This window comes from Saccopteryx bilineata, chromosome 7, assembly GCF_036850765.1.
Source record: "Saccopteryx bilineata isolate mSacBil1 chromosome 7, mSacBil1_pri_phased_curated, whole genome shotgun sequence".
NCBI lineage: Eukaryota > Metazoa > Chordata > Mammalia > Chiroptera > Emballonuridae > Saccopteryx > Saccopteryx bilineata.
The window spans coordinates 1,254,866-1,281,601 of record NC_089496.1 but is presented as its reverse complement, the minus strand read 5'-3'; the positions used below and the strand labels follow the sequence as shown (position 1 = coordinate 1,281,601).

The 26,736-nt window shown below is 39.7% G+C and overlaps 1 protein-coding gene across 3 annotated transcripts in view; it reads left to right on the top strand.

Annotated features, from left to right (window-relative positions):
- The window catches only part of GRM3 (glutamate metabotropic receptor 3), a 281,732-nt gene that overhangs the window by 245,632 nt on the left and 9,364 nt on the right, over positions 1–26,736 (top strand). For all 3 annotated transcript variants that reach the window (XM_066240048.1, XM_066240046.1, XM_066240047.1), the window contains 2 exons: positions 7,467–8,533; positions 21,884–22,058. In XM_066240048.1, the coding sequence (XP_066096145.1) occupies positions 7,467–8,533; positions 21,884–22,058 (1,242 nt within the window). The remainder of the gene's footprint in view (positions 1–7,466; positions 8,534–21,883; positions 22,059–26,736) is intronic.

The following is a 26,736-nucleotide window of genomic DNA, read 5'->3' as shown; positions in this document are numbered from 1 at the left end:
AATTTTTCTATAGTTTTTCTGTTTTCTATTTCATTTATTTCTGCTCTGATTTTTATTATCTCCTTTCTTCAGCTGGTTTTGGGTTGTCTTTGGTCTTCTTTTTCTAGTTCCTTAAGGTGTGAAGTTAAGTGGTTCACTTGGGCTCTCTCTTGTTTGTTCATATATGCCTGAAGTAATATGAACTTCCCTCTTATCACTGCTTTTGCTGCATCCATAGATTCTGATATGTCGTATTGACATTTTCATTTGTCTGTATATATCTTTTGATCTCTGCACTTATTTCTTCTTTGACCCATTCATTTTTTAAAAGTATGTTGTTTAGTTTCCACATTTTTGTGGGATTTTTTTTCCTCTTTTTTGCAGTTGAATTCTAGTTTCAAGGCTTTATGATCAGAAAATATGCTTGGTACAACTTCGATTTTTCTGAATTTGCTGATGTTGTTTTTGTGGCCCAACATGTGGTCAATTCTTGAGAATGATCCATGTACACTGGAGAAAAATGTATACTCAGTCACTTTGGGATGAAATGTCCTGTAGATGTCTATCATATCCAGGTGCTCTAGTGTTTTGCTTAAGGCCACTATATCTTTGTTGCTTGTCTGTTTGGATGACCGATCTAGAGCCGTCAGCAGTGTATTGAGGTCTCCAAGTATGATTGTATTTTTGTCAGTTTTTGTTTTAAGGTAAATAACTAGTTGTCTTATATATTTTGGTGCTCCTTGGTTTGGTGCATATATATTAAGAATTGTTATGTCTTCTTGATTCAGTGTCCCCTTAGCCATTATGAAATGGCCATTTTTGTCTCTGAGTACTTTTTCTGTCTTGTAATCAGCATTATCAGATATGAGTATTGATATGCCTGCTTTTTTTTGGATGTTATTTGCTTAGAGTATTTTTTCCAGCCTTTCAGTTTGAATTTGTTACTTAGATGAGTTTCCTGTAGGCAGTATACAGTTGGATTTTCTTTTTTAATCCATTCTGCTACTCTGTGCCTTTTTATTGGTGAGTTTAATCCGTTTACATTTAGTGTAATTATTGACACTTGTGAGTTCCCTATTGCCATTTTATAGATTGCTTTCTGTTAGTTTTGTGTCTTGTTTGATCCTTCTCTTTCATCTTTCTATCTTTTGTTTTTATTTGGTTGTATTCCATACACCTTTCCTCTGTTGCTCTTTTTTATCTCTTGTCCTTCTGTGGTGGTTTTTTCAATGGTGGTTACCTTTAAGTAATGAAAAGGGTTCCTACCCTGTTCATTGTAGTGCACTATTTTGTGAGTACTTTTGCACTCCATTGTCCTTTGCTACTGTTAATCTCCTTCCTCTCCTCCCCCTTTCTTTATGTTGTTGTCACAGTTTAAATTTGGTTTTATTGTGTTCTTCCTGGAGCTTTTACTTGTGGCTTTGTGTTTTTTTTGTTCTTTGTATCTGATTGAAGAACCCTCTTTAGTAATTCCTGGAGTGGGGGTCTTCTGATGATAAATTCCCTCATCTTTTCTGTATCTGTGAATGGTTTTTATTTCTCCTTCATATTTGAAGGATAGCTTTGATGGGTATAGTATTTGTGGTTGAAAGTTCCTCTCTTTCAGGACTTTAAATATTGGGGTCCACTCTTCTAGCTTGTATAATTTCTGTTGAGAAATCAGATGATAATCTAATGGGCCTTCCCTTATATGTTGTATTCTTCTTTTCCCTGGCTGTCTTGAGAATTTTTTCTTTGCTCTTGGTTTGTGTAATTTCATTATGATGTGCCTTGGAGTAGGTTTGTTGGGTTTAAGAAAACTCGGAGTTCTGTTTGCTTCTTGAATTTGAGGCTTTAGTTCTTTCCACAGGCTTGGGAAGTTCTCATCTATTATTTGTTTGAGTATGTTCTCTATTCCATTTTCTCTCTATTCTCCCTCTGAATACCTATTATTCTTATGTTATTCTTTTTGATGGAGTCAGATAATTCCTGTAGGGCTATCTCATTTTTTTAAATTTTTGAGTCTCTTTCTTCTTCTCTCTGTTGTGCCTCAAGTTGCTTGTCTTTCACTAATCCTACCTTCTATCTGGCCTGTTCTATTAGCTATGCTTGATACCTCGTTTTTCAGCTCATGTATTGAGTTTTTCATCTCTGTTTGATTTGTTTTTATAGTTTCCATTTCCTTGGAAATATATTCTTTGTGTTCATTGAGTTGTTTTCTGAGCTCCCTAAATTGCCTTTCTGTGTTTTCTTTTATAACTCTGAGTATTTTTAGGATTTCTATTTTAAATTCTCTGTCGTTTAACTCCAAGGTTTCCAATATATTAAATTTTTTCTCCATAGATTTTTCCTCATCTATCTGTGTTACCTCTCTTTCTTTTGTATCCATGATATTCCATTTTCTCTTCCTTAATGGCATCTGAGGGTGGTTTTGTTGTTAGTATTAATGAGATTTAATAAAGAATAAAAAGTTAAAAAAATAAAAATAAAAAATTGAAAAGAGTTTTTTAAAAAAAATAATTAAATTAAAAAAATTAAATTAAAAAAAAAGAAAATTATTCCCCCCCTTCTTTTTTCCTCTCCTCTCTTCTCCCCTCTTTCTTGAGAAAATCTTGTGGTGAACTGTGAATTATATTGTACTAAATAGAACAAACAATGCCTGTACTGGAGGGCCTGAATTGGGGAGAAGTAATAAAGGGCCAAAAAAAGAAAACAGAAAAAAAGGGGGCATGGACCCACAAAAAGCAAATAAGGAAATAATTTGGGTCAAGAATAAAATGATTTGCTTATAGGTGTTGGTTGACTAAAAGTTATGATGAAAGGAATAAGAGGGAAACAGGAAAATGGGGGGACAAATTTAAAAATTACTATTGTATTTAGTCGAACAAGAACTAGATAAAATGGAGAGCCAGGGATGGGAGCACTGCTAGTGTGTTAAAAAGGTGAAGTAAAAAAACCCCAAAATGCCACAAACATACGTTTGAGTCCCAGATAAGATAATTTGTTCGTATTGAGGTATGAAAGAGAGGAGACATAAAGGAGAAAGGAAGAAACTAATATAGAGGGAGAAAAGAAAGAGAGAAGAGAGAGAAAAAAAGAGGGAACCACCAGCAGAAGAAAAAGAAAAAAGAGGAGAGAAAGAGAGTTAAGGGTTTTGGAGTGCAACCCTCATAGAGAGAAAGGAAGAGGAAAGAAAAGATAATGGGAGATGTAACACTTATGGGTAGTGCAGTTCAAGGAGAGGAGAGAGTAAGACCAGCAGAGAGTTAAACGACCAAATTAGAGGAGGAAAAAAAAAAGCAGAATGAAGATAAGAGAAACAAATGAACAAATATAATAAAATGGGATAGGTTATAAAGTCTGCGGATTATTCTTGATTTTGAGAGGGTATCTTCTTGCTTTTTCTTTTCTCTCCCTCTTCCTGGTCGGTGACTCTGTACACCGGGTTCTGCCCCTTTGGCACGCTCAGGTAGAGGTTTGCAGTTGATAAGTCTCTATGGCAATGTCGTGTATTGTGCTTCAGTCTCGTTGGCAGTCAAGGCTCATTAGCATTTATAGGCTCTGACAGTGAGAGAGTCCGTGTTCCTGGAGCCTCTCTCCTAGTCTTTCCTTTCTCAATTAGTAGCCTGATAATCCAGCTATGGGATTGCTGCTGCCTCTGCCTGGATAGTTAGAGGCTCATAGAGCTGGCCACTCCCCACTCTATTCCCACTCAGCACAGGGCTCTGGGTAAGGCTCAGTCAGTCAGAGCTACTAGCATAATCAGGTGGGGCTTCTGCCCACTCAAAGACCTCTGGCTCTGCCACTCTGTCCGGTAACACGGGTGGGCACCCACTCCTGGGGTGCTTGGGGGAAACTCTCGCTCACTATCTGTGCACAGACCAGGATATCAGGCTGGAAGTCTCACCCTCTGAGTGAAACCCCCTCCCGCACGGAAATGTTGCAGCGTTGGAATTGGCTCTCGCTCCCTCCCTGTGCATGGCTCCCTCAGGGCGCTGGGGCAGCCCGGAGATTCCTCTTTCAGCCCACACAAAGGCCCCTGACTCTGCCTCTCTGTGGGGTAACACGAGCGCCCACTGCTGACGCACTCGGAGGAATTTCTCGCCCACTATCTGCGCGCGCCGACCAGGAGATTGGGGAAAATGGCTGCCCCACTTGTCTTTCTTTGTCTGGGTTTGGCGCAAGTGTTAGCTTGTATTTCCCGGGTTGCCACAGGAACAGTTTTTCCTCAGCTTGGATCTCCGTGCCACAGCCTGGTTCGGCCATTTGTGCCACAGCCTGGATCTATTCACCCCCTTTGCCCGCCTCAGTTTCTATATTCTCAGTTCCCAGTGAAAGCCACCCTGTTAAGGTTAGTGAGGAAAGCGGAGCATTTCTTACTCCCTATTTCCTTTGGGGTTTGATTATATTTTTGATTATATATTTAGCCAATTTTTTGCTCGACCATACCTTCGGGTGTATTGCGAAACATCTGGAGGCTCCAAGGATAGGTTTTTCTGTTTCTGGTTGAAGATCTTGTTGAGTTTTGGGGGAGATTTATCAGTATCGCTTCCTACCGCGCCATTACACTGACGTCATCTTCTAAACATAAACTAAATTGTTTTATGTAACATAAGAATTCTGCTATTGATCCCTACTACTAAAAATATAATCATAATGTTTCAACTCCTTTGTTCACTTGTCCTAACAGCTATTAAAGCATAGCAGAAAGCTGTGGTAGTTGCGAAAAGATCATCCTGCCATGAAAATAGATTAAGAGAAACAGCAAACAACATAGAGAGTTGAATATCATGCAATTTAATATTTTTCAAGTGTCATAAGTCAGTGGGAAGTGATCAATTTATTTAGTATATTTATATTACTTTATAATTTTCATTTATATTAAATGTACAGATTAAGGAACAGAGTTGGAAAGGTTAATTTGTCTAAGGACTTATTAAAAGACGTAGATGAGAATCACACATAGTTCATCTAAATCAAAAGCCATGCACTCATCCACTACCTCCCTCTGTCTCACTATGAACTTGAAGTCAGCCCACAACTGGAGTGCAGACACCCACAGAAATATGTGAGGGGTTGGCAAATGTGGCAGAAAGCTGGATAAAGGTTAGGAAAGTAAATGGTGGGAGAGATAATAAGATCACTAGGAGAAAAGAAATCATAATAATTGAGGAATAAATTTGGCATACTGGACTAAATTTACTAATGGACTTCCTATGTGGTATGAAATGGTACTATAAACCATCCAACCCAGCCATCTAGGAGCACCTATGGGAGCTGGGCAGGGAAGGGCTATTTGGTAAAATGTAAGGTTTTATTTCTTTTTCTCTCAATTACAGTATTTAGTTTTTAAATTCAGCTTATTAGGATGACACTAGTTAACATAGTTATACAGGTTTCAGGTGCCCAATTTCACAACACATCTTTGTATCTTATATTTTGTGTTCATCCTCCCAAGTTAAGTCCTCATCCATTACCATTTATTCCCTCTGTACTCATCTACCACTCATCCCCTCTAAAATGTGAAGTTTTATTTCACCAAGGACCCAAGTAACTCACTGAGGAATGCTTTTTCTCCATAAAATAACTGCACCCAAGAACAATAAGATGTTTCCCACTGAGTGAAATAACATGAGCCCCAGAAATGGTGGAATAGAGCTCAGAAGGGTTGGAGACAAAGACAGCAAATACCTTCAGTGTAAGAAATTGCAGTGTTCTCTAAGTTCCACTTTCTCATGTTATAGTAGGCTTGCAGTTGGGTACATTAGCTAAACCACATTCCCAAGCCTATCTTGAAGTTGAATATGACCCTGTAACTAATTTCTAATCAATAATGTGCCACTCTCAGGTTTACATTTTCAAGAAATAGGTATGCCTGCTTCACACTCCTTTCTCTTCCACTTAGATAGACATTGATGAAGAAGAGGCTCTAGAAATTGGTATAGCTTCAACATATAAGAAACCCAGGTCCCTGAATCACCATGTGGAGAAGAGACACCCACTGGTGAAGACATTAGACTGCCTTTGAGAGAGAAATAAAATTCCATTGTGTTTGAGGCATAAAACAATTTTGGGTCTATTCATCAATACAGGCAAGCCTACCCCAATACAATTTGTCTATGCATTTTATAGACATAAGCAACATTATTTTCTTTCTTAAGTGAGAAGTGGGGAGGCAGAGAGACAGACTCCCACATGTACCCCAACTGGGATCCACCCAGCAAGCCCCCTATGAAGTAATGCTCTTCCCATTTGGGGCCATTGCTGTGTTGCTCCACAACTGAGCTATTTTAACACCTGAGGCAAGGCTATGAAGACATCTTCAGCACCCAGGGCCAATTTGCTGCAACTGAGCCAAGGCTACAGAAGGGTAAGAGAGAGAGAGAAGGAACAGGGGGAGGGGTGGAGAAACAATTGGTTGCTTCTCCTGTGTGCCCTGATTGGGAATCAAACCTGGGATATCCACACACCAGGCCAACGTTCTACCACTGAGCCAACCAACCAGGGCCACGCAACATTCTTCTACATCTAAGGAAAGAGTAACGTGTGGCAGTGTGAAATAGTATGTACACAGTAGCTCAGAGTAGATGACATAAAAATGGTGATCAGAGCGGCAGCAAACATGGCAAGAGAGACATGAATGAGCAGCAACCAGAAGAGAAGAAATATAGATGCTTAGAGAACTGCTACTTCAGAACTCAGAGACAGCTGTAAGAAAGGGACAAGGTTGAGAGCAGATCATTTGACTGAGGGATACTGACTCTTTATAGTTAGGAACATACTTTAAAGCATAGTTACCTACCTTCTTCATATCCCAGGTGCCTTAAAAATATTCAGGTTATATGTGCTTATGTGGATAGTAGCATGTTTTATATAGACACATTCATATGTGTGGTCAGAGTGAATACATTCCAAAACGTGAAAATATTAGCATTGAAGGATCATTGGTGGGCTTTCTTAATATTTTCTGCTGAATCATCTGAACTGTTTAAAAGAAGCAAACCATACACTTATAATTGAAAAAATTTTTTTCATTTTGAAGAAGAAAAGTTCTATTAATTGTTTGTTTTCAGGAAAATATTTAAGTGGCTGTACATAAATAAATACATAATAAGGATGAGATACAAAGTTTTGTCCAATTCCTATTGTAAAGTCTTTCAAGAAATGAATATTAACACACCACTGAGAATATGGCCACATGTTTGCCTATTCTCCTGTTATACAGTAAACTCCTTTGGAGGCTGGCACTGTACTGAGCTCATGATTATCACAGGCACTTAGCAAGCAGGAGGCACTGAGGAATGTTAAGTGAATGAATCTATAAATACACAAGTATTCTAGTAGCTTGTAATGGATAAATTCAATGGTGACTGATAAATTATTTTGGCCTTGGAATCCCCATTCTCTGTTATTTCAGTTTTGCTAAGTGTATGACAAAGTAATTTACTGATCACACCCAAGACACCTAAACAATGTTCTTTTTCTTTCTTTCACTTTACATGTCACAGCTCCATTCAACCCAAATCAAGGTGCAGATAGCATTGTCAAGTTTGACACCTTTGGAGATGGAATGGGACGATACAACGTGTTCAATTTCCAGTACATGGGTGGCAAATATTCCTACTTGAAGGTTGGTCACTGGTCAGAAACCTTGTCACTAGAGGCCAACTCTATCCAGTGGTCCCGGAGCTCAGTCCCCACTTCCCAGTGCAGTGACCCCTGTGCCCCCAATGAAATGAAGAATATGCAACCAGGGGATGTCTGCTGCTGGATCTGCATCCCATGCGAGCCCTACGAATACTTGGCTGATGAGTTTACCTGCACAGATTGTGGCCTTGGGCAGTGGCCCACTGCAGACCTATCCAGCTGCTTTGACCTTCCTGAGGACTACATCAAGTGGGAAGATGCCTGGGCCATTGGTCCAGTCACTATCGCCTGCCTGGGTTTTGCGTGTACGTGCATGGTTGTGACTGTTTTTATCAAGCACAACAACACACCCTTGGTCAAAGCATCAGGCCGAGAACTCTGCTACATTTTGTTGTTTGGGGTTGGCCTGTCGTATTGCATGACATTCTTCTTCATTGCCAAGCCGTCACCAGTCATCTGCGCGTTGCGCCGACTGGGACTGGGGACCTCCTTCGCAATTTGTTACTCAGCCCTGCTAACCAAAACAAACTGCATTGCCCGCATCTTCAATGGGGTAAAGAATGGCGCTCAGAGGCCAAAATTCATCAGCCCAAGTTCTCAGGTTTTTATCTGCCTGGGTCTGATACTGGTGCAAATCGTGGTGGTGTCTGTGTGGCTCATCCTGGAGGCTCCAGGCACCAGGCGGTACACCCTTCCAGAGAAGCGGGAAACAGTCATCTTAAAATGCAATGTCAGAGATTCCAGCATGTTGATCTCACTCTCCTACGATGTGGTCCTGGTGATCTTATGCACTGTGTATGCCTTCAAAACACGGAAGTGCCCAGAAAATTTCAATGAAGCCAAGTTCATTGGTTTTACCATGTACACCACATGCATCATCTGGCTGGCCTTCCTCCCTATATTTTATGTGACATCAAGTGACTACAGAGTAAGTCTTTGAATGGTTTCTTCTTTTCCCCTTACTCTTATACTGCCAACGTGTTGTTGTGTAAGATTTAAATTTGACTCCTTTTATTTCATCTTAGCAATCAGGTTGGTAATTACAAATGCCATGATAAACTGCCATATTATACATGAAAATTAATTTCCTATTTTTAAAAGAATTTAATTAATGCTTACTATGCAAAGCATTGTGCTAGGCACAGAGAGATAGATACATGTAAATGCATGGTCATTAAGCAATTTATAATCTAGTGGGAGAAAATCCAATACAAAACACACATCCCTAAAACTTTTAATTAAATTTAGAAAGTGATGATAAGAAAATAAGACTTAAATCACTAGAAGCCTAATGGGAGTACTTCAAATTAGACACAAGAGGGCCTAGCTACCAAAGATGGGTATATAAATTAAAATAGGCTTAGAACATTAAGCCAGGATCAGTTTAAAGAGCTAAAATCTTTCACTTAAGCTTCAAGTAAGCCCCATTCCTTCTCTAAAACATATTAAAATACACTGCTAATTTGTTACATTTTTCTACAATATTTAGTTTGTGTAGACATAAGGAGGATGTATATAATTCTTGAACTGTTACAATTTTTACTGTATATATCCAAGTAACCTGATTAAGTCATTATTCATATAGTCTTTAATAATATATAGTACAAATTATTGGCCTTAAATATAATTACCTGAAGAAATAATTCATCACTCAATCATAATTTCTCAAACTGTTGAAATCATCGATCAGTTGCTTTTGCATTTATAATACTGATTTTAGTATCTTCCAGTGAGTGAATATAAGAATTCCTTATCTTGAGACAATTCAATTGTATTCTCTGTATTTCTCAAATTGTCACAGGTGAATGTTTTTCAGAGGCATAATGGTCTTTTTGTCACATCATGACTTCACAACACAAAGTGCCTCGTAGGCTGTAATGGTCCCCAAATCTTCTGTTTATCAGCAATTCCTACATTACCCAAATCTTGAATATTGCCTCTCAAAAGAAGGGAAAGCTCTTTAAAGGATGATATCAAGAGGCTGGCAATTTTTTTGTGTGTGTGTATTTTTCTGAAGTGAGAAGCAGGGAGACAGAGAGACAGACTCCTGCAGGCGTCCTACTGGGATCCACCCAGCAAGCCCTCCAGGGGGCAATGCTCTGTTGCAACTGGAGCCATTCTAATGCCTGAGTTGAAGGCCATGGAACCATCCTCAGCACCTGGGCCAACTTTTGCTCCAATGGAGCCTTGGCTGTGGGAGGGGAAGAAAGAGATAGAGAGGAAGGAAAGGGGGAAGGGTGGAGAAGCAGATGGTCACCTCTCCTGTGTGCCCTGGCTGGGAATCTAACCTGGGACTTCCACATGCTGGGCCAATGCTCTACCACTGAGCCAACCAGCCAGGGCCTCTGGCAATTTTTAATAAAGCCAATCTACTAAATTGTTCACAACCATGTGACTAAAACCCTTGGATTACATTAATGGAAGAGCAAAAAAATTAAAGAACATAAGTTCAGTGCTGGGTAATGGCCAAGATTTCTAAGACTACCTACTAAAAAATTAGAAACTTGGGTCAGAAAAGAAAACATCAGAATTGAAATAGCAAAATTAAAGGTCAGATTATATGAACCACAGGAGAGTTTGAAGCTTTAGAGTACTATTTTAGTGCTGTCATATTTATCTTTTGTCTTCATGTACACATTGACTCCTCTAAGTCTATAAGGACTTTTTTTTAAGTTCTTAGGAAACCACCCTTAGCAGATAGATTTGGGACATTGGGACTGCAAAAAAGTTACAATTTTAATTATTTTATCCCAGATATATGAAACTTTACTGTCAAAAAAGCCAATTTAAAAATAAATTGAGCAGGAAACAGTACTGGAAATAAACAACTAGCATTATAAATATACTGCTCACAAAAGTTAGTGGATATTTCAAAAAGAATATGAAGCAATAAAAAAAGAAGCATTTGATTTTTTTTATTAAACAAGAACATCAGAAAAGCAAATGACAAGTCAAAGGAAGTTGTTCAATTATGCAAATGAGATGCAAAACCATTTTTATTTCATGGGTGAAAATGCACTGTACAAAAGGCTGAACGTACTGGACTATCTGCATGTTCCCTGATCCCCTAATTTTTGTGAGCAGTGTATTTAATTTATTAAAACAGTTAGCATTTATATATTTCAAAACACAAAGAAATGACTTTTTAACATGATAGCAATGTAGATCAACTGACTAAATGGAGTTAGCTGAAGATTTCAAAAGTTTTATCACAAGTCAGAAATCCTTAGGCAAATGGGGCAGAAGTTACTGAGTTGAGTGTTTTAAGGTCTATGCTAATTAAGGCATCCAATCACAGTGAGATCATCTGAGGCCTTAGTTACTCCCTACAAATAATGCCAATCCTAAATTTATATAAGAAATGAGAAGGTAGACCACATCCTTTACCACAGTGGTTTTCAAATTGAACTGCTCATTGAATCAACTGGGTAGCTTTGAAAAAAGCATATTGATACCTGGGGCACAGTCCAAGTAATTCTAGTTTAGTTGGCCTGATCTGTGGCCTAGTCATCATAATATTTCAAAGCTCTCCAAATGACTCAAATTTGTAACCAGGATCAAAAACCACTGCTCTGAGGAATTATATGTTCTTCTTTTTGCACAGTTATCTTTAGTTTGGCCTGCTTTATTTTGAAATTCTTTAAAATATTTTTCAAAGTTAGAAAATTGAGAAATGTTATGTAAATGTCTAGAATCTTGACTTCTCTTATCAAAGTAAAACCTGTGGACTCAAATTCCTACATGCAACAATTAGCCAGACCAATGTAGCGCCTATGCGTGTAGACAGGGCACTCTCTCTCCTGGGGCCCTCACTCTCATCAACCCCTGAATTTTTATACCTGGCTCTCTTTCCTTATGAATCTCCATGGACCCTACAAGCACTGGAACTTGGAACCCTTGTTCTAAAAATTCCAGAATAAGACTGTGATTTAAAGTTTCCCAGAGGGAAACCATGTGGCTCAGATAGAATCAGCAGCATTAGAAAAGTATCCAGTAATTTAAAAGCAGCCAAAAGGAACTTGGGCATCAATAGGGTTTATGACTCAATACTTTGCCACCTATTGTGAGTTATAAATAAATATAGAGCATGATTTCCATCTTCAAAAATCTAATATCCCAGCTGGAAAAGAAATAGCAAGAACGAATTCAACATAAACATAGAAGAGTTTATAATTAAATTGGTGATACAATCTCTTAAATGACTATGGGTTTCAAAGAAAAGTTGGGTCAGTAAGAGTTTGGTCTTTCCAGGAATACTCTTTGAAGAGGTAAGATTTCATCCTATACCTTGGTGAGCAAGTGTAATTACAGTAGTTGAAGAATATAGGGCATATAAGATATACTCTTGAGGGGAGACAGATATGAACCAAGCAGAACATATTAATATTGGTCATACTTAAGTGGAAAATGGGTTAAAGGGATCTAGTGAGAAACTAATGGGAATTGGCAACTTGGTCAGATTGTACCAGGCAGAAAAACTGATTTATATAGTATTTAAGGGCTTTGATTCTTGCAGTTTTTAGATTTTTCTTGTTTTCTTTTGGTTGGTTGTTTGCTCAGGCAAAAAATGGCACGATGTAAAAGGTAAGAGGGAAAGACAGTAACTAACTTTTCCTGATCAACTTTGAGACCTTACTCTGCTACATTACACTGGTCCTCATTAGCACTCTAGAAAGAAAATTTTATTATCCACTGAAAATAAGAGGAAACAGACTAAGAGGATAATTAATTTCCCAGATGGTGGCCCTGGCTATGTAGCTCAGTTGGTTAGAGCACCACCCCAATACACCAGGTTGCAGTTTGATTCCTAGTCAGGGCACATAAAAGAATCAAACAATGAAATCATAAATAATTGGAATAACAAATCTCTGTCTGTGTCTTTCTCAAATCAATCAATAAATAAAATTTATTTTAAAAATAGTAGAACATGTCTTTCAGATCCAAATGCATGCCTTTCATATTACATCACTTAAAATGGTGGCTGGATTTGAAAAAGCACAGCCTTGAACAACCAGAAGCTATTACAGGTATCTAAGTCAAAGCAAAAAAGAACTTGGATAAAAACCTGAAAATTCAGCCTTGGCTGGTTGGGTCAGTGGTAGAGCATCAACCTGGTGTGTGGAAGTCCCAGGTTTAATTCCCAGTCAGGGCACACAGGAGAAGTGACCATCTGCTTCTCCACCCCTCCCCCTCCTCTCTCTCTCTCTCTCTCTCTCTCTCTCTCTCTCTCTCTCTCTGTCACTCTCACAGCCATGACTTGACTAGTTTGAGCACATCAGCACCAAGTGCTGAAGATGGCTGTGTGGAGTCTCCAGCTCAGGTGCTAAAAATAGCTTGGTTGCAAACATGGCCCAGATGGGCAGAGTATTAGTCCCAGGAAGGGATTGCCAGGTGGATCCCAGTCAGGGTTCATGCAGGAACCTGTCTCTCTATCTCCTCTCCTCTCACTTGGAAAAGAAGGAAAAAAATCTGAAAATTCAAAGGATCTTGAGAAATATCCAAGCCATCTCTTTCGGTATTACAGAAAAAAAAAATCCACAGGGTATAAGAATCAAACTGAGTTACTGGGAATCCAACACATAGTTTAAATGGTGTAAATAAAAACTAGGCTATAAGGGAGGGGCCCAAGAGTCTGGATCTCTAGCAAGCTCCTAGGTAATAGAAATGCTGCTAGACAAAGGGCCATCCTTAGTGTATCAACATGTTGTTGTGGGGGCTGGGAGAGCTGAAGCACTTTACCTACAGTAGGTAGAGACTTCAGAAGTGACTTCAGAATTTTGACAAGGTTCAAATGCCTACAGAAAATTTCTGATTTTCTCATGTTGATTATTTTGAGGATTTTAAATATATATATATATTGAATCTCAAAATTAAAAAAAAATGTTTGCCTCTCCTATTCATGTATATTTCATAATACTCCACTGAAGGATGGGAAAGAGCCAGGCATGGGGATTCTAAGTGCTAGACAGAAGAAATAGCAAGTACAAGCACTTCTAGGCAAAAATATCTTAGAAAAGAAAGGTGGATATGGCAGCATAATGAGAAAATGGACGATTGATTTTATAGAGAGATGGGCAGGGGAGTAGATCATGTTGACTTTATAGGATATAATGGAAAGTGCAGATTTTATTCTATATGAAAAAAGAAACCATTGAAAGATTTTAAGCAGAGGAGTTTAATGAGCTCACATTTTACAAACTCACATTTAAAAATAAATCAAGCTTCTAAAGACATTGACTCTTGTGACAGATAGCAAAGACAGGTGTAGGAAGACTCATTAGGTGGCTGTGGTAGGAGTTCCAGGTGGAGCCAATGGTCGATGTTAACAGAACTGTGAAGGGTTTTTACCCATCTTGCAATCTGACAAGTTAGCTGGACACAGTTTCAGAGATGCTAGTGGAAGAGTGGAGACTCCCAATTCACAGACAAAGGGCTTTATTACTCACAGCCAGTCCTGTAACCCAAGTGTCAGCATCTATGTCGGCTCCCCAAGTCCCAATTTCTCCTAGGCTATGCACAGCAGGCCAGGTGACACCTGCACAAGCAATGATCAAGACAGGATCATAATACTAATTCTTCTTTCTGTCTTAAGAGTAAATATTAGCACAGCATGGTGACTGATACTGTCCTTACTGAAACTGTTGTACTGTGTTCTTCGTGGGTTTTTAGCAGGAAGTTTTATTTTTTTCACATTACAATAAAATATTGTCTCACTGAGATTTTGGTACCCCCTTAAATCTGCAGCTCAAGTAAATGCCTCATTCTAGCGCCAGGCCTGCCTTCCGCAACAGATCTGGGTAGTACAGTGACTTGCTTGTCACCAATGGAGCATAAAAATTTGAGTTCTTCCCTCCTCAAACTTTCCCAGCATACTGAGTCTGGTGCATATGAATTTCAGCCACCCTTGGAAATAGAGAGACTTTGGTCCTTTCCTTAAGCATCTTTCTGTGCAAAGCAGCTAAAAGCAGGTTGGAGAGGAAGGAGGAGTTGGGCAGTATGGAGGGAGAGAGCAGCCCTGTACTTTCAGTTTTAATTAGCAACTGCTCATGACTCCATCAAATGAAGTCCAATTTTTCTGAGCACCTGAAACTAAAATGATGGCAAGGTCATCGTTACTGTCACTATTCATTTACATTTTAAGGACCCCTTGACTCAGGCGCCAGAGCCAGACGCTTTCTGCAGGGCACATGCTTTGTGCACTTCCGCTAACTTGACCTTGCACAACAGCAACTTTTTAGAAGTGGTCCATCTTAATCTAGGGCATTTTCTGTCTCATCATAATAACTCTTCTTAGGGTCTCACCTGGTTTGAACACGGGGGTTAGGGCAGTTTTCCAGTGCAGTAGGTGATGGCAAGAATTCATCTAGATTTCCTGTATCAGTATCTCATTTTTTAGTGCATTACCTTTGTTGCCATTTTAAAACTAATCCAGGTAAGTAAGATCCCAAATGCTAGTCAGTGCTTTATCTGTGGTTTCTCAGGGGCTTTTTTTGTCTCAGAGAAATCTGACAGGGAGTGCTTAAGCTCCTTTTCTGCAGCCAGGTTCTGCTAAAAAAAAAAAAAAAAAAAAAAAAAAAAAAAAAAAAAAAAAAAAAAGCAAAACGGAGACCTTGTCATCCTGCAATGGATCTATATTTGGCATGAGAGATCTCAGCGGGGAATGAGCCCTGAGAGAGCTCAGCTGTTGCCATTCTTCCTTAATAAGCATTATGCACCCTGCCTCAATATCTCCCAAATGCAACCAGCCAAAGTTCAAATAATTCACCTGCTTTCTGCCTTCTCTGAAGGTCCCTCTATTGGTGCTGGTGAGTCTCTGCGACTTTAGTGTGAAAGGATGCACAACTTTCTGCCCACCGAGGAAAAAAATTAGTACTAGTTGTTAGAATCGGGCAGACCTAAATTGTATCAGGGAGGAAATTCACCCCACTCCCTCTACTCCACTCCCCAGAGCAGAGTGAGCAAAAACACAGAACCAGTACCGAAGCTCTATCTAAAACCTACCTCCTGTGACTTGGCCGGCAACCCACTCCCCAAATCCTCCTCATTAACAGGCAATAAAGAGGATCACTATTTATTGCTTGGTTGGCCATTCAATTATCATCATGTTTGCTATTGATTCCCAGGGACTTCTCTCAAATATTATTCATCAGCCCCTAAGGCCCTCATATTTCCTCTTTGAAAAGCCATTCCAGTCTCATTGCCAAAACTGTCAAAAATGGTAGAGTCTGAGAGTCTACTCTACTTCCAAGGTAACACTTAGCCTGCCACTGTTTTGTTGATGCTGACAAAAAGATCTTTATCACAAAGCAACAGTGATAGCCAGAGGGACAGCACTGGCTCTGGGTTCCTGAGCTCCACCTCCCACAGGCTCTGCAGACCCGCAGGTTAGTACTGCACAGCCAGTGGCAGCATCACAAGAAAAAAACTGGGACATTAGGAACCTGAATATTTTATAATGGATGGGATGCTGGCTGTTTGCTCCTCGGGTAGGCGCTATATCTCCTAATGCTCTTTGCTATATAGATATCATTGGAAGAAAAAGAAAAAGTCCAGAACAAAGGCAGCAAGGTCCTCTGCTTGAAAGACAGGTAAAAGCAAAAAAGAATATAGAAAATATGCTCTGAAACTGCCAACAGAACCTGCTGTTGGATTAGATATGTGGGTGGAAGGGAAATGGCTGCCAAGGATGACTCTAGGGTTTTTGACTTGCACAGTTGGGTGGCATTTGATGTCATTTACTGAAATGGAGACACCTCAGGGCAGGGATCAAGGTTTTCTTGCAGATTAATTCTGATTTGCCTATTACATATCCAAAACAATATACCAACACAGCAGTCGAATATTTAAGCCTGGATGCCCAGAAGCTAGGTTGGATCTGGTAAATATTTGAACATCATCAATATAGAAGGTACTTAAGCCATGAAAATGGATCAGATGATGGAGGGAAGAGAGTCCAAAACTGAGGTCTGGGACATTCTAGCCCTTACAGTTCAGGTAGGAGAGAAAAAGTCAACAAAGACAATGGGGACAGGGAACAGGCAGCGAGAGAAGGGTGTGTCGGGAAGCCAAAAAGAAGGAAGAGGTGAACCATCTCAAATGTTGCTAAGAGTTTGAGGAGGAAGAAATCAGAGTAGCACGGAGTATACAAAGGGACAGAATGAAGAATTATAGATAAATATAACTTTTAATAGTGCAACTTATTGAGAAACTACACAACTGAAACTATACGGTCTACCAGAAAGTTCTATCCGTTTTGGGAATAAAACAAAATACAAATTTTTCTTACCATCAATAAACTTTATTAAATAATATAATTACCATTATTATTAATGATTTCTTGCCAGCATGAGGGCAATTTGTATATCCCATTTTTGAAAAATGTTTTATCTTTTGATGTGAAAAATTGAACCAATGCTTGTTTGATATCTTCTTCATTTTTGAATTTTTTGCCCTTCAAAAATTTTGTGAGGACAAAAACAAGTGATAGTCGGAGGGTGCTAAGTCCGGGGAATATGATGGATGTGACAGAATTTCCCAGCTTAGTTCTGCAATTTTTTTAAATTTTATTTATTTATTTATTTATTTATTTATTTATTACAGAGACAGAGAGTGAGTCAGAGAGAGAGATAGACAGGGACAGACAGACAGGAACGGAGAGAGATGAGAAGCATCAATCATTAGTTTTTCGTTGGGCGTTGCAACACCTTAGTTGTTCATTGGTTGCTTTCTCATATGTGCCTTGACCGTGGGCCTTCAGCAGACCGAGTAACCCCTTGTTGGAGCCAGCGACCTTGGGTCAAGCTGGTGGGCTTTTGCTCAAACCAGATGAGCCCGTGCTCAAGCTGGCAACCTCGGGGTCTCGAACCTAGGTCCTCTGTATCCCAGTCTGACACTCTATCCACTGCACCACCGCCTGGTCAGGCTAGTTCTGCAATTTTTTGATGAATCCCCAAAGCAGCATGTGGCCTGGCATTATCATAATGCAGTATGATGTTCTTCCTATTGAACATCGCTAGCCTCTTTTCTTGGACTGCTGTCTTTAAATTATCCAGTTGCTGACAATACTTCTTCGAATTGAGCTTTTCATTCGGTTTTAAAAGCTCATAATGTATTGGTCCTCGAATGTCCCACCATATACACAACATTCTCTTATTCAGAGTCAAATTTGGTTTACAGGTGGAAGGGCTAGGTTTTCCGGGTTCACAATATGCCCTTTTCCTTACGATGTTTTCGTAGGTAATCCACTTTTCATCCCTAGTTATCATCCGGTTCAAGAAGGGCTCGATTTTGTTCCGAGCAAGCAGAGATGTGCATATGACGACTCGATCATCCAAATTCTTCTGACTTAATTCATATGGCACCCATCTTGAATATTTCCACACCAATTCTATCTTCCGAATATGGTCCGATATGGTTTGCTGAGCTGAATTAAGCCTTTCTGCAATCTCCAGTGTTGTCAGAAAAGGATCTTGCTCCAACATGGTCTTAACAACATCGTCAACAATCAAAGATGGTTGCCCAGAACGTGGCTTATCAGAAAGGTCGAAATCACCTGTTTTGAATTTTTCAAACCATCTTCTGCATGTCCTATCAGAAACTGTACCTTCACCAAACACTTTCAATAAATTTCTACATGATTCTGTAGCATTTCTTTCTTGTTGAAATTCGTAAAAATTACAGTGGCGTAAATAAACTTTATCAGTAGCCATGGTTACACTATCGCTTCACACATAAGACTAACGTGAATCAACTTTGTTTTAGTTAATTTGCTATGTCAGTATGTATACATTAAGTGATAAAAATAGAGAGGCACACATGCGCCAAATAAACATGTGCTTACGTGTCGAAACTTGTTGTGATAGAAACGGACAGAACTTTCTGGTAGACCTGATATAAGGCTAATACTTGAGGTTTGTAAAAAGAAATTTTAAAGGTGTCAAATTTAAAACAGCTATATTGAATTATATGCTGCATAAACTATGACCAAAATGCAGTTTTAGTTCTGCCTCCCCTTGTTCCTCTGGTACTTGGTGAGAGTAATCACCCCCAACCCTGGATGAAGATCCCAGTAGACACTTTCAAACACTGAGATTCACCATATGTAAGGCACTATTCTGGTGCTAGGGTTAGAGTGATGACTAAAAATGTTCCCATCCATGGTAGGCCTATGAATTTTTCTGTTCTTAGGTAACATATGGCCCTACTATCATTTTCAGTAGAAAACTGAAATGCCTAGTCCTATGTAATTATCCAAACTATGTTTTAATTTACCGTTAAATTTCACGTACTCCTAAAGTGTGGTCTGCCTTGGGCTGAGAGCCTGGTGCAGTAGGTGGCTTCTCCTCTCCCCTGCTCTCACTCCCCAGTCCACCAGTTACTCTTTTCCTCTTGGCCCTGGCAAAACAGGAATAAGAAAGAAGTAGGACAATTCTTATGTGGCTGGATGGCTCTATGATCTCGAAGTCCACAGTGGTTAAAGACACAACATTAGAATACCAGGAAGGACGTTTTCATGTGATCCTGAAAAGTTTCCTATCAGCCCCTTTCCCCCGAAGATCCTCAAGTGATCTTGTATTCCACACTCAGACCTAGGACATCTAACTATATCTATGTCCCTGTGAAGAACTTCAGACTCTTCCACATGAGCCCGAGACTATCCATGGTGGCTCTGGACAGTATGGCCCATCTTATCCTCACATATCTTTTCCTTTGATTTTTTTTTGACAGAGTCAGAGAGGGGACAGATAGGAATAGACAGACAGGAGGGAGAGAGATGAGCAGCATCAATCCTGGGTTGTAGCTTCTTAGTTGTTCATTGATTGCTTTCTCATATGTGCCTTGACAGAGGGGAGGGCGCTACAGCAGAGCAAGTGACCCCTTACTCAAGCCAGCAACTTTGGGCTTCAAGCCTGTGACCTTTGGGCTTAAGCCAGCGACCATGGGGTAATGGCTATGTTCCCACGCTCAAACTGGTGACCCCATACTCAAGCTGGTGAGCCCACACTCAAGCTGGTGAGCCTATACTCAAGCCGGATGAGCCCACACTCAAGCCGGGGACCTCTGAGTTTCAAACCTGGGTCTGCTGTGTCCCAGTCCAATACTCTATCCACTGGGCCATGGCCTGGTTGGGCTCCTTTGATTAATTCTTAAAGAGCTATCTCAATACAGTAGTAATTAGCTACAAAAGTAATTATGTAGTCTTTTCTCACTTTTTAGATTTCTATGACAGGAATCAGGCCCTAAGCCAAGGCATTCTCTTCCTGCAAAAATCCCCCCAAACATTCTATGAATGGCCAGTGAAGCACTCCTCTCTATAATTCAAGCGAGGAGATAGGCACCACCCCCCACAGGATTGGAGGGTACAGGATACGCAGCACTGCTTCTTCCGAGCTTCTCATATAACCTCTTCTCTCCTTGTAAAGTCTTAAAGTGTGTGAGGAGTTTCAAAGTTACAGAAATGCTTTTAGGAAAGGGTTCCTTGGAAAATTTGCCCATTTAAACTTGTTTCACCCTCACTATAATATTTGTCATCTCTCACACTGGCTCCACAGTCAAAATCGAGGCAAGAAGATTACAGTTCTAACATATTATATGCATATATAAAAATCAAATTATGCCAGGATTTAGACTCACTGTAAATAACACAGGTATGATTTACCAAGGCTTATTTACATCATGGAATTAGACTGTAGACACTTTTCTGAGAAGTAGACAAAAGAGAAAAGAACTTACAATTTAGAGCCAACTTAGAAGTCACTGAACTGATTAAGGAAGACAAATGCTTTAAAATATTAAGGATGGATTGTGTTTTCAGCAGTTAAAGTAAAACTGGAGTCTGAAGAATTATACTACAAGTGGAACTTGACATTTTCCTTTATCAATAACAAAAGAAAGCCTTCAAAAGTTATGTGGCTTCTGCCTGACCAGGCTGGTGGTGCAGTAGATAGAGCATTGGACTGGGACCCAGAGGACCCAGGTTCAAGACCCTGAGGGTACCGGCTTGAGCGCAGGCTCATCTGGTTTGAACAAGCCTCACCAGCTTGGACCCAAGGTCACTGGCTCAAGCAAGGGGTCACTCACTCTGCTGTAGCCCCCCAGTCAAGGCACATATGAGAAATCAATCAATGAACAACTAAGGTGCCACAACAAAGAATTGATGCTTCTCATCTCTCTCCCTTCCTGTCTGTCTGTCCCTCTCTCTGTCTCTGTTTCTGAAACACACACACACACACACATACACAAAGGCACACAAAAAAAGTTATGTGGCTTCTCCAGTTAATTGTTCAGTCTTCAGCTTTCCTTGATTAAAGAAGAAAGACACTTGAAACTCTAAGGAATTATGCTATCTAGTAACAGCATTGTCTGCCGGGGGGGGGGGGGGGGAATAAGGGGAAATCTAAAATTGCTCTAGGATCTATAATAGCTACTCTGAGTAGAAACTTATACAATAATTAATTTCCATTTTCAGTAATGAAAGTGATGAATTATATGGAATCTAATTTTGGATTTTCAAAAAAAAACCTGTGGGAGCTGAAGCCAGGACAAACAATGAACTCAGAAAGGGTAGAGACTGAGAGCAAGAGAATGAAGAGATGGTAAAGCCGAGTTCCGAGTCTGCTTCCAGGGGAGAGCCAGAAGGGAGGAAGTGAAAATCACCTATCAAGAATGAGTGGATAGAAACTTAGAGACCCAAAAACTTGAAGAGTGAATACCTGTTCCAGAGAGATGCCAGTGATGTAATTGAAAGAACAGGTACATCAGAAGAAAGTTGAAAGTGCCCCCCATATTGACTAGGAAAACCAATAGCAAGTAGGTAGAGCTCCCAGCAGGAGAGAAATGGAAAAATGGAAAAGACTCAAATTTGTTCCTAATGCAGTGAACCTTAAACAAGCCAACCTTGAAACCATTAGCAATCTGATCATTGAATACTGGCATTTTTACTATGTAAGATTCTGAATTTAGTGGTTCTGCAGAAATATCTGTACACAAATATAAATAAAAAACAAACAAAACACGAAAATCAATGTGAAGTCTTGGCCAGCATTCAAAAGCACCCAACACAAACAGTGTTTGCTTACAAATCCTAAGCAGTGTTTCCATGAACATTTCAAACTTGGAAGATCCAATATAATTATGCATTGGTTTGGTTTGTCTCTAACAAGAACAGAACTGTGGATAATTTGGGTTTTTTAAAAATTTGGTCTTTTTTCAGTGCTCTTGGTAGTTGGCTACGTGATTGATACAGCCAGATGCTTAACTAAGCAACTTATTCTTATAGGTTCAGACGACTACCATGTGTATATCCGTCAGCCTAAGCGGTTTCGTGGTCCTGGGCTGTTTGTTTGCACCCAAAGTACACATCGTCCTGTTCCAACCCCAGAAGAATGTGGTCACACACAGACTGCACCTCAACAGGTTCAGTGTCAGCGGGACTGGGACCACATATTCTCAGTGTAAGTATGGAACTTGACACTGACCCCTTCAGACATAGCATTGTGTAGTAGGGAGCAGGCTTGAGGGGGGTGAGCAATGGGCATAGATAGGGACAGACAACACATGTCCATCCCCATGAATAATTTCAATTCAGTTTTAATAAGTACTGGTTAAACCACTATGGCCAGTACTGTGCTACATGCCAGAGATACAGCGGTGAACAGAAAAGTCATAGTTCCTGTTTTGACAGTATGTCCTATCCTACAGGAAAGATAGATGTTAAATCTGTAACTGCAAGTAGGATTTTTGACCTTGTTTTGGAGTCAGAGAGCCCAGTTTCTAGTCCTGGCTCTGCTTTCAGTTCAATTGGTAACCTTGAGCACATCACTTTATTGTACCCTGCCTCAGTTTACGCATTATCCTAGCGAGCTGGACTAGATTGGTGCTCTGTAAAGTATGTTCTGAGTCACATAAATGCTGGAGTTGTTTCATAAAAGATTAAAAAAGGATGATAGATAATCAAATATGGAAAATGCTGCATCTTAAATATCCCTTTGAAAGTTCAAAGCACCTCTTTTAAAGAAAGTTAAAGGTTTTGAGAATCTCTACAGCAAGGATATCTTTTTAACTTTGTTATTTACAGAGTTTTTTTAAAAGTATCTGATGATAGTTAAACAAACTAACATCCCATAGAACACACCCTGGAAAAGGCTGGAATAGAATTTCCTTTATTTCAATGACACAATGTTTTTCCAGCTGAGACCTGACTGAGAAGGCAGTTTAAACTGAAGGTTTACCAGGATAATCCCCCAGTCCCAAATTCTTTCTCAGACTTTTCAGCAAATATCTGAAGCACTATCTCTAGAGAAGCGTTTGTTTAATTCTTTAGCATCCTCTAAAGCACAAAGGTACCGAAAGGAGACAACCTTTTAAGCCATTTTCAGCTCATCTGTGACATGAAGGAGGAGAATTTACTGACAGAAGGATGAGGGGAGGGAGTAGGGGGTGGTGCAGGAGAGGAGGAAGGGGGACTGGAGTGACAGAGACAAATGATTACTTAACAATTTTGCCTCAAGTCAGTTAGGAAGGATACTTCAAAATAGCTCAGCATCACAGAGCGAGCAATCACATTAGTGCCCCAGTTTCTCCAACAAAGAATAAGTAAAATGGAATGAGGCAGCCCTTCCCCCAGCAAACAAAGAGAAGGCGGATGGCAGAGAGCACGTGTTCAGTAATGCCCTGTGTGCACCACTCTGGTTGAGTGCTGCAAAAGGGGCGGGGACATTACTGTCTTTTCAGCTAAAGTTCCAGGTTTCACATAGTTGAGTCCCAGAATGTGGTACGATTTGTGAAGTAAATTTTCTTGGATCTTAGAGAAATCTGCTTATTTCTTGAGCAAACAAATTTCCTTTCTAGCAGTCCAACTGCAACAGTAGCTAGTCCAGACAAGGAAGCACTGGTAGCAACTGGCAATAGCAGTAACACCACCACCTAACGGGAACTATGATTTATTGAGGATTTTCTATATGCTGGCATTGTGTTAAATACTTCACACTTACAACTCATTGAGATAAAGAAACCTACTCAGAGTCACACATAAGCAAAGTGGCAGGACCAGCATTTAAAGTCAGATTCTCTGATTTCAAAGCCAGTGCACCGAACTGCCATGTTGTGCTAATTTACCCAGCAGGCAAGCCTGGAACGTTCCCAGGAGGCTAGGTACCTGGTCAGCTTTACAGGGAGAACCAAAGGAAGGGTACCCGAGGCTGTGAAGCAAGATTTACCCCTGGTAAAAATAATCTGGTTGATAGCTTGGAGCTCTCTGCTCCTATGGGAAAGATTCAGCCAAGTCCGTAAGTCCTTCACAGATATTGTCCAAAAATTTCATATATCCAAACCTCAGTAATTTATAAACGGTGGCATTTTGTAATACATACACTAGGAATTAATAAATTCTTGAGGGGATAGTAAAGGCACTTTACCCAACCAAGTCTCTCCTCACAATTTCAGAAATACTCATTTATACAAAAATAATGTACTTTGACTACAGCGGACCTGCCTAGGCTTTTACTCAGTATGCTAACCAGTAGTAGCCCAATTACTACTTCAAGGTAGGCATCTACGCAGCCAACATTTTATGACTGTTTGTTACCCATAGAAATTGTAATTAAATGTTTTATTTTTAAAAAAATCTAAATTTAGACCTTATTCTTTCAGTAACTTTCCTCAAATTAATCTAGATTAGTGAAGTGATATTAAAGTAACAAAAGGAAGTATTATGTGAAGTGTCTGTAAACATTTCAAAGTGCATAAGTTACAAATACATTTCTCTCTTATTATTAGTGATTTTATATCTTTAATTCAAAATAGTTTTATGTGTGACTCATTTATCCCCTAAGTACTACTGCTCACAAAATTTAGGGGATATTTTATAGCTATATATTCATTTTGAAGTATCCCCTAATTTTTGTGAGCAGTACAGATACCACAAGTTCCATTTTACAGGTGAGAAAATGGAGAATAGAAGTTACACTCAAAGACACAGTCCTTTAAGAGATGGCTCTGGCTTTCCATACTTGTGATTGATACTCTCCCATTTTAATAAATTGGAACTATTGTCATAAAATTCATTCAATGCTTGGGTACCTTCTATATGCCAGAAGTGTCTGCGTACCTGGGTGCGACAGTGCAAACAGACAGAATCCCTGGTCCTCCGAAGCTTAGGGTCAAGGGCAGTGTTTTCATACCGAATAATGTAACCCATTAATGAGTCATGAAATTTATTCAGTGTATTGGACCAGCAGATTATAAAAGAAAATAGAATAAAATATCTCAGTGTGGATTAGATGTAATTAGAGTGAGTAGAATTTCATGGCATTTGCTCCAGAGTTTATATGTAGGCATACCAAGTCCAGGTAAACATTTATCACTGTAAATTGTAATCGAAAAAGTATGAAAGCCACTGGTCTGTGATATCTAGTTCTGTGCACAAACGTGTTACTGACCAACTATGGGGAAATTTTAACCCTTTGAATAGTGAGTTTTTTTCATGCTTGCTGACCCCCAGGGATAAGTTGTTTTGTTTTGTTTTTAATGAAATTAGTTACAGTTACAGTTTTATTAACTTAAAATCATGTTTGTTTGATCACCAATTTATGGAAACAAGAAGAACATACATTTGCCTTTTTTTAATGTTGCCTTCCACATGTACGGTCATACTCTGGATAGTCAGTCAGGAGGCACGAGGACATACATGAAGGTTTGTACTACTCAAAGAGATAAGCAACTGGTTTAATATCTTAGTGCCTGTTTCCTCCATTATATATTCAGTTCAATTTATATCTATTTCCCCTCCTAAATACTAGGAAGTATGTTGTTTTACAAATGAAGGGGGAAAACTCCTTAAACTGCTCTGACTTCATTAGGTAAAGTATATGTTTTACCTAGGTTATACATAATTCATGTTCTTCCAGCAAGTACTATAAATGCATATTATAGGTTAGATGAAGGCATGTATAAGGTTATTGTTACTGATATTGTTGCTGGTTGTTTAACTCCCTCCAGAGGTAAAAACAGTCCTGCTGCCCTCCCACATACAATAACTATTTATTTCCTCAGAGCAAACATCCCCCAAATGTAGTGGCTTATAATAACAACTCTTTTATTATCTCTCATGATTCTGTGGGTCAGAAATTCAAGCAAGACGTGGCTAAACAGTTTGTGTGCTCTACCCGGCCTATCAGCTGAAACTGAACCAAGTCGGAGGGTCCACAGTGGTTTACTCTTACACTTGACTCTTCAGCAGAATGCCTCACCATATGGGGTCGTGGAGAGCATGACAGTGCCTACCCAGATTTAAAGAGATGCCACCTCTCAAAAAATTTGTGGCCATTTTTCTTATAAAACACCCGTCACATCCTAAATTAATCAGTACTGCACTCTTACCAGGGATGACAACAACTTGACCCCTTAATTCTAGGCAATGCCAAGCAGTCATCTAGACAGGAAGGTGCAGCAATACTAACTCCCAGTTAAATCTATGGCAAGAGAGCAGCAGAAATTCCACATCACCTTGGCACCTAAGTGAGCTTGCTGACAACCCCTCAGGTGGCTGATAGCAGAAATATGTATACTATCAGCATTACCTTTTTAATACTGAACTGTAGCTCCAAAAAGAAAGAACATGGTTCAGGACAGCTTGGAAAACTCACTATTTGAGAAATGTTTCCATACTGCTAGGTGTAAGAAAAGAACAATTTTAGTTGTGTCTTATTAACAATTCACAGTGGGAGTCAGAATAATAAATATAGAGGAAACATTAACTCTCTTCCATTAAGTAAACCCATGGAACAACAACTTTTAATTTTTGCATACAAAAAACAACAACAAAAATACCTCTTTGAAGTAGAGATTCTCAGGCCCCACCCATAGCCATTCCAATTCCTGTGGTCTAGGGTAAGAGAAATCTGGTTTGTAACAGATCCCCTGTTGGTTCAATGGAAGTGACCCAAGGAACACATTTTGAGAACCTCAGTCCAAACCAACCTGTCTACTTTATCCACTGGTGTCAGTGCAGGGGGTCTTAGATGACCCTCAGAGGATGCAGGTATGGGATTCAGAGAAGGGGAGGCATTTTGCACTGCCATTCTTTGCTTTGTGATGCCCGTGGCCCTCGCCCTGGGCAGTTTTCTCCCCAGT